This window comes from Trachurus japonicus, unplaced genomic scaffold (genome assembly GCF_045865225.1).
Source record: "Trachurus japonicus isolate A0001 unplaced genomic scaffold, Traja_1.0 AP030165.1".
NCBI classification, from domain to species: Eukaryota; Metazoa; Chordata; class Actinopteri; order Carangiformes; family Carangidae; genus Trachurus; species Trachurus japonicus.
The window spans coordinates 52,340-61,383 of record NW_028220298.1 but is presented as its reverse complement, the minus strand read 5'-3'; the positions used below and the strand labels follow the sequence as shown (position 1 = coordinate 61,383).

Here is a 9,044-nt window from a genome sequence, read left to right as displayed (position 1 = left end):
ATGGATCCAGATCCAGATCTCACCATCGTCCTTCTGGGAAACACAGGAGTTGGTAAAAGTGCGACAGGAAACAGTATTTTGAGACCAACAGCGTTTGAGTCCAAACAGTCCTTCAGACCTGTGACGAAAGAGATCAGAGTGGAAAGGGGACGAGTGTGTGGGAAACAGATCTCAGTGGTGGACACTCCAGGAATCTTAGGACCTGGATCAGAGCAGATCAGAAGAAGGTGTCAGAAGCAGCTGAGCTCCTCCACTCCCTGTATGTTCCTGGTGGTGGTCCGGATCGGACGGTTCACTAAGGAGGAGGTGAAGGCCGTGAATTTGTCCATCGGTGTCCTCGGAGACATCGGACTGAAGAACAGCTTCCTGCTCTTCACAGGTGGAGACTACCTGAACGGGTCTCTGGACAACTACATCTTCAAATCTGACAGCAGCTCCCTGAGAGACGTGGTCAAGAAGTTCGAAGACCGATGTCTCCTGTTCAACAACAAGACAGAAGACAAGAGTAGACAGGAGCAGGTCCAACAGCTGCTGCAGCAGGGAGAGAAGCTCAGGAGCTGTGAGCTGCCAGGACCAAAGGGTACCACACACACACACACATAGTCTAAAATCATAATCAAATCAGATGCCTAGAGTCATTATGACATGTTTCATCAACTGACATCAACTTATTTATAAATGTAAGCCCCTTTTTAATTCTGAATTAATGAATTTATGTCTTATTTACTAACCCTTTTGAATGAAATCTGTCTCACAGAATATAACAGGGAAAAATCGGAGAAACCTCAGGGTGAGCAACAGAGGAGAGGAGAGGAGAGGAGAGGAGAGGAGAGGAGAGGATGTGTCCCCCAGCAGTCTAAGCCTAAAGCAGCATAGCTATAAAATGGTTCAGAGTTACCTGCAGCCCTAACTAAAAGCTCTGTCGTACAGGAAGGTTTTAAGCCTGGACTTAAGCAATAGTTCAACATTTTCATTGTCCATCACTTCCCCTCTTCAAATCCCGACTGAAGACTTTCCTTTTCACCAAAGCATTTAAAGCAGTAGTAAGCGATCCGGTCGTTTTGGCTAATGCTGCGTTCCAGGCAGGCTTTTGAAACCGTAAATTACAGCTTCAAGTCACAACTTACGACTTTGTAGCGTTCCAGGCAACCCACTCATGTTTTTCCAACCTGTTTTACCGGTGAAAGTCACTATAACGGCCACTCGTAACTTCCGACCCGTGAACTCGTACCAGATCGAACTGGTACGACTTCACAGGTCGGAAAAACACGAGTTACGGGTTCCCTTGAACGCACCATAACGTCTTGTCAGCCGATGGAGTTAGCAGCCCCCGCCCTCGACCCTACGTCACCACATTCAGGCGCATCCCTTGGCTGCACCAGACTGGCTCTGGCTGCACACACAGCCCTTCATGCCGTTCTCTCAAGCAGTCTCTGTATTTCCCTCTAAAACAACTCTGTCTGGTAACGTTCTGTTATTATCTCATAACGTGGTGAATGTGCAGGTCACAACTTGTCCATGAGAGCGTTTTGGAGTTGTTGGATTGTGTATGTGATGAGTTTGATGAGCGAGCGAGGTAGCGTCGGACATCCTGACAGGAGAGAGTTGCAGTAATATATGCTTGCACCAGTTTCTCAGCATCGCTCTGGGATAGGATATTCCTAATCTTAGTGATAATGCGCAGGTGGAAGAAGGCGGTCCTAGTCACATGTTTTATGTGGGAGCTGAAGGAAAGGTCCTGGTCAAAAATGACTCCAAGTTTCCTTGCAGTTGTACTTGGGGTCAGGGTGATGCCATCTAGAGTAGCAATCTGATTAGAGAACGTGTCCCTGAGGTGTTTAGGTCCAAACACAAAGACCTCAGTTTTATCCAAATTCAGTAGCAAGAAGTTAGAAGACATCCAGGATTTGATGTCTTTCAGGCAGTCTTGCAGATTGATATACAGCTGTTTGACCTTTGATGTGGCTGTGTGTTCTCTCTGCAGCTGCTGGTCTGGAGAAAGAAGAAGAAGAAGAAACAGCAGCAGCAGCAGTAGAAGAACAACAACATTGGCTAGGCTTCATTCCCTTCTTCATTCCCTTCTTCATTCCCTTCTTCTTTCCCTTCTTTGTTCCTTTTGTCCTGTTTGTCATGATCTTAACAAGGTCTATAAGAAGCTGGAGAAGTGACTGCAGGTCAGAGTCAGTGTTGCCAGATCTCAAGCAACTGGAACTATGAAAACAAGCCCAAAACAAACGACCGACCTCCCCCCCCCCCGACGCAAAAAAAAAAAAAAAAAAAACGCACACATACCTATCACCCTAAATCCACTTTTTTTGGGGGGGGGTTTGTTTGTTTTGGTTCCAAAAGAGAAATAAAGAAAAACATGTGGAAAACGGAAACGTAGAGTAAATTGTCCATGTAGAACCCCTGGCTTTTATTTACTTAAACCAAAGATAGCCTACTCTATAAAACCACATGTGCTTCAACTGCCGAACTGACCCAGTTTTAATCGGGTCAGACCCGACTGCTCCTTCTCTTACCTTTGGTCAGTCGGTTCTCATCTTGCTGTGTTTGGGTGGAAATTATGGTCAGGTCGGACCATGGCCTGGGCTTCCCTTTTTTCTTTTTTGGGGGGGGGGGGGGCTGGTGCTCGTGCGTCAGGTCTGAGGTTCAACAACCACGGCGATTGTGGGCTTTGAAAGATTTTGTTCACAAGAACTTGCAGAAAATAGAAATTGAACCGGCTTCTAACTGAGACCAGCTTTAATTTGAGAATTTACGGTAACGTTAATTCTCTTGATCAGTGGAGGAGAGTGTGGTGAAAGCCAGCAGTCTCGGGGTGCAGGTGGGGGGGGGGGGGGACCCTCGCTATCACTGTGGCAATGTGTGTGTACAGGGGAAAGAGAGGGGCAGAGGGAATGGGGGTGACAGATGCAGCAAGAGGATAAGCTATCCTGCGTTTAAATAACATATCGAAAATATCTGCAGGACAACTCATGGAGCTGGAAACGAGCATAAATAAGCAACTACACTTTCACAACACAGAAACAGAAACCTCGACCCGCGACGACCAATATTTAGAAGCGACTTCACAGAAAAAGAAGCCCAAAGTCGCGTATAGTAAGCGGACTTGGCGACACTGGTCAGAGTCAAACATGTGAACAGGACGTGAAGTGAAGTGAGAGCACGGGTGTTTGTGATTGGTGGATGATCAGAGCACTGTCATGTGACCTCTGACATCACTCTGACATCACATGATGCTCTGATGTCACAGACAGCCACAGTTTCAAAACACTGAATCTTTATTCAGCGGCATCAGTGACAGAGACAGAAGGCACACCAGAGTGTGTGTGTGTGTGTGTGTGTGTGTGTGTGTCAGGTTTACAAAGCTGAAACTTTTAAACTTGTTTCCTGTCAGGATGTTCTCCTTCTGTTTGTTTAATAAAGAGTGGAAACAAAAACACTGATGCTGAAGGTCTCCTCTTTCTCTTCCTCCACTTCCCTCTCCTCTTCCTCCTCTTCCTATTGTTTAGTTTCCATAACCACATAAACAACATAAATAGATCCAGGGATGAAGGTGACCAGCAGGGGGCCACACACACACACACGCACACGCACACGCACACGCACACACACACACACACACACACACACACACACACACACACACACACACACAGGCGTGTCTTTTGTCAAGTCAGTGATAATGTTTAACACATTCACCTTCTGCATCTGGCCACATGTTTCCATCTTCTCTGGCAATGCACTCTGGGAAGATTTCAGGCTTAAGGAGAAATATCTGGTCAGACCTTGCACTAGGCTGCGCTGGTCAAAACTTGCATTACACCGGCTGCGCTACCTTGCGCCACCTGCGCTGCGCCACCAAACTAGGGCCCACTCTGTTCATACAGTATAAAAGTAGATGTTTCGATTAAATCCTTCAAAATAAAGGTAGATGTTTGTGTTAAAGCTCCTTCAAAATAAAGGTAGATGTTTGTGTTTAAGCTCCATACAGTATAAAGGTAGATGTTTGTGTTAAAGGATAATTGCAGTTTTTTTACAATCTGGACCTTAGCCTATGTCTAGCATAAAATACGATCATTTAGGCCCTACTCAACCAGATAACTTTGGTGTCATTACAAGTCGTTCCGACGAAATTAGCTCCAGCCGAGAGCCGCGTATAATGGAGTCTACAGGGCAGCAGAATGCAGCCTCTAAATAACTCATTATCTGCAGCGAAACTTGTTCATTCACCAATATTTTGTTATGATACGCTATTCCCCTCTGAGTCCGGGGTTAGCTGTTATCAACATCCAGGGTCTGTAGGTTGACCTACTGACCTCTGACCTGGATGATGTCATCTCTGACCGCCGCGCAGCTTGTTGTCACCGCTAAGGCTTGTCATAACAAAATGAGCAGCTGGACGAAGTTGCAGCTGGACGAAGTTCAGCTTCCACAGGCTTCCTCTCCGCAACCTGGACTCACTAAAGCTCCGGCTAGTTGCGCTAAAAATGGACCCGAATGCCGAAGTGGAATCATTATTATCAGAATGAGCCTGGCAGCGCTCAGAGATGATGTCATCCAGGTCTCCATAACAGTATAAAGGTAGACGTTTGTATTAAAGCTCCATACAGTATAAAGGTAGATGTTTGTGTTAAAGCTCCATACAGTATAAAGGTAGATGTTTGTATTAAAGCTCCATACAGTATAAAGGTAGATGTTTGTGTTAAAGCTCCATACAGTATAAAGGTAGATGTTTGTGTTAAAGCTCCAAACGGTATAAAGGTATACGTTTGTATTAAAGCTCCATACAGTATAAAGGTAGATGTTTGTGTTAAAGCTCCAAACGGTATAAAGGTATACGTTTGTATTAAAGCTCCATACAGTATAAAGGTAGATGTTTGTGTTAAAGCTCCAAACGGTATAAAGGTAGATGTTTGTGTTAAAGCTCCAAACGGTATAAAGGTAGATGTTTGTGTTAAAGCTCCAAACGGTATAAAGGTATACGTTTGTATTAAAGCTCCATACAGTATAAAATATATAAGTGAACAAAAGGAGGATTTCCTCGGAAGAAGAAGAAGATTAAGGAAAAGAACACGGTAAACCCACAACCTCTGATACCAAGAACCAGCGCCTGACTCACTGAGCTAATTGTCTCGAATTGAGACCTGGTGCGTGGCTTTTCAAATAGACTTAGGGAGTCTTCCACCGGGCAGCATCTGTCGTAGCAGTTGTCGTAGCAGATTTCAAAAATTGTCAAAATGTCACAAATTGTATTATCTACAAAAATCTGATACTACATAAATTGCATCTAGACAGCATGGAAATGTTGGTGATTTGTTTTTAACGATAAGTGTTTTTCTTCATAAGAGAAAATCTGATGTTTAAAAATGCCACTCTTCCATTGTTTGCAGTTGTTCCCATGAGAGCAGAATTCAAAATGTTCTTGAAAATTCAGTTTTTGAGATAAAATTCTGATATTTGCCAAACTTCATCAACCACGACTCCAAAATATTGTCTTTTTTTTCAGGAAGATTGAAAATGTATTTAGCAAGAATTGGATGGTATTTATTTACAGTTTACCGTCCACTGTAGGCTCAATTTTTGATAAATCAAAATTCTGAGAAACAAGTTTTATGGATGACAGTCTGAAGATGCTCTCTAGCAAGTTTGGTGACAATGGAGCGAAAATTGTGGGAGGAGATAAGGTTTTATAAGTTTTACAGTTGTTGAAAAAATGGTGATGGACTTAATAATTTTTAATGAGTTTTAAGTGGACAAAAGTTTCTGCAGTATTGGGGCTACATTTTGGTGAAAGTTGCAAAATTGTAGCATGCACCGTTGGTTTGGTAGGAATTTTCAAAGTTTTAAAATTTAGAGACTATTTAATTTAGAGTTTGAGTGTGTAGAATCTGATTTTTGTTTGTTTTTTCTTTATATTATATGTTAATCTATAATGTGTTTGTGCAATTGACCAACAGAACCAGAGGAACTCGAGGAACCGGAGGAACCAGAGCTCAGGATTGTGCTTGTTGGGAAAACTGGAGCTGGAAAAAGTCTGTCAGGAAACACCATCTTGAGGAAGAAGGTTTTTCAGTTTAAAACATCGTCTTGTTTACTGACATCACAGTGTCAGAAGGAAATATCCAAGTTTGATGGTCAGACACTGACGGTTGTTGATACTCCAGGTCTGTGTGACATTGGTAGACCTCAAGAGGAGCTGAAGGCAGGAGCTGCACTGGGACTTACAGGGTTGGCTGTAGCTCAGGTGGTCAAACAGAAGGCATGTGTCCTACAGTGATATTTAATATTAATTAAACCAGTTGTATATTGGTTAGTTTCCTTCTGTGATGAAAACTAGTGAAAAAGGTGCGTGCGTGTGTTCAGTGAAAGCATCATGTGTGGACAAACTGAGGTTAATGACAACTCAACAACAATAATCACATAAACAACATAAAGAGATCCAGTAATGAAGACAAACAGCAGGGGGCCACACACACACACACACACACACACACACACACACACACACACACACACACACACACACACACACACACACAGGTGGTCATTTAAACACCCTTAAATTTGATGATGTAGTGCAATTTAAAACGGCACAAATCCTGTTTAAAGTAACAAAAAAAAAAAAAAAAAACAACAAAAAAGTCCGGACCCGACTCATTGCTGTTGTTTTTTTTCTCTTTTTCTCTTTTCTCATTTGTTTTGGTAAAAAGAGTAGGCATAATAAGCATGAGCTTCAGCCTACTCTACACCTTTTCAATTAGCACTCCTCATTGTATATGTATTTGTGTGTATTAAGTGAATTCCATCTGTTAGAAGGGGGGTGGGGGATAAAATGCTAATCAAATAAACTGAACTGAACTGAATGAATCAGCAGCAGTGAACTTATTTTTTTACTTGAATTACATTTCTTTTCTCAGTGTTTCCACAGTATTTACAGGAAAAGACACAAAAACATGTTTAACACATTCATCTCCTCTTCTTTTTTGCACCTGGCCAGATGTTCATGTTCAGTGAACAACTCTGACCTCTGCTGCATCACCGGTCTGGCCTACATCTCTATCAGAGTCTATATTTGGGTCATTCCGCCAAAAGAGTGCCATTTGCTCATTGTAACTCTTAAAAATTAAACTTAATTTTTCATTCCATTTCAGTATAGAATTTTTTAATATACACATTTACTCATTCAAAATGAGTACTGGTCAATCTCAGGCTACTTTATTTAATTTATTGCTTCTTTTATCATTGCATTTTTTAAGAAAAAGTAACAGCAATGAGGGTAACAGCAATGAGTTTTTAGCATAAAATCAGCAATTGTGTGAAATCTAGCCAAACAGCATCTGTACTAATAGCTGGAGCACACAGAGCACATTCTTAGGATTTAACTGAATATTTTACTTTTGATATCAACAAACACTGTCTAGAGATAATTTAGGTAACAGGAATGAGTTTTAAGAGTGACGGACCCTGACATAGCTACAATATCATTCAATTTCAGGAAAAATAAATTACAGAATTTAATGTTGGTCTTCCCATGACTTTCAAAAGACCTAAATGATGTCACTTCCAGCAGAACATGTCACTGGTGGAATGGTCCAAAACTTTTAGAGTGTAGAATGTGTTCGGGTAACAGCACTGAGTGAAAACCTGGGGACGGGACTAAAATGTGAATTTTAACCAAAATATAATTAGGTTTTAATTTAAAAAATGTTATATAAGTGTAGATATAATATAAAGTCACACTAATATGCAAAAAAAATGAGATTTTAGAAGGATTTTATTCATAATGCATTGTGGTAAACTATAGCGTCTGGCTCTGGGGACATGCAACAAAGGCTATGTTTCAGTGCTTTGAAAGCCTTTTTATAGTAATTAAAAATTATATATCTTTAATTTCTACAGTGATTCATGTGTATGGTGCTTTGTTTATTAATTAAATGCAATTTATATTATATTATTACATGTTTTTATACATTTAATATGCTGGGGACAGAAATGGCACTCTTTTGGTGGAATCGCCCACTTAGTGAATCAGCGTGTTTCTGCCTTAGATGAATGTGTGTGTGTGTGTGTGTGTGTGTGTGTGTGTTTAATTGCCAGAGTTTGATCTGATGTAAAACTGAACACACACACTGTGATATTGATGATGGGAACTCTCTGTCTCACTCTCATCTCTTCCTCGCATCTCATTGGTCGACTGGGCCGCTCTCTGATTGGCCCAGAAGCTGTTTCTGCAGCATCCAATCAGCTCGCTCCGAGGCTGTGGTGCGCTTCATCTCGTGAGGGGTCGGGAAGACTGCCGGGAAGAGACGGGAGGAGACGAGCATTACCCCCCTCCCTCACTGCTCGCTGTTTCCGGGAAGTGTGTGTGTTTGTGTGTGAGTGTGAGTGTGTTTCTGCAGGATCATGACTCAGCTCTTCACATGCTGAATGTGTCACTCTGTTCATACAGTATAAAGGTAGATCTTTGTATTACAGCTCCATACAGTATTTTCATTTTATTGTTTATTTGACGAAGACAATGCACATTAATGAACAATTTGTGACGCGCACATCACGTCATGTAAATATGTCGGATTTAGCTCAAAGCTAATTTCCATCCGTAGTCCTCACATTTAAAGACGGACAGACATACCATACAAAAGGATAATAGGAAGCTACCTGCGCAAGTATATGAAAAAACATAGTAGGCTATTAGCAGCAGTTACAACAATAAGAAAACAGATAGCAACCTGCATAAATATAAGAGAGGTCAGAGTAGCAGCATTTATATCAGTAACAGATAAAAATAAGAAAACAGATATCAATGCCATGCAGCGCTGCATGGCATTGTTATCTGCATAAATATAAGAGAAAACAGAATATTAGCAGCAGATTCACAATAAAATTCTAATACAGAATAAGATAAAGGTAGATGTTTGTGTTAAAGCTCCATACAGTATAAAGGTAGATGTTTGTTTTACGTAAAGCTCCTTCAAAATATAGGTAGATGTTTGTATTAAAGCTCCTTCAAAATAAAGGCAGATGTTTGTGTTAAAGCT

At 41.4% G+C, this 9,044-nt stretch overlaps 1 protein-coding gene across 1 annotated transcript; it reads left to right on the top strand.

Moving 5' to 3' along the window:
* Positions 1–6,283, top strand: LOC146960623 (GTPase IMAP family member 8-like). The gene is made up of 2 exons (XM_085772220.1): positions 1–580; positions 5,964–6,283. Exons 1-2 carry the CDS (start codon positions 1–3, stop codon positions 6,281–6,283), a joined length of 900 nt encoding a protein of 299 aa, XP_085628346.1.
* Positions 6,284–9,044: the final 2,761 nt, after the last annotated feature.

Bases quoted from the DNA above. Each gene is read 5' to 3' on its own strand.
- LOC146960623 (XM_085772220.1), top strand. From the start codon at position 1: ATGGATCCAGATCCAGATCTCACCATCGTCCTTCTGGGAAACACAGGA. The intron at 581-5,963 runs GTACCACACACA...ATTGACCAACAG, and splicing joins TGAGCTGCCAGGACCAAAGG to AACCAGAGGAACTCGAGGAA.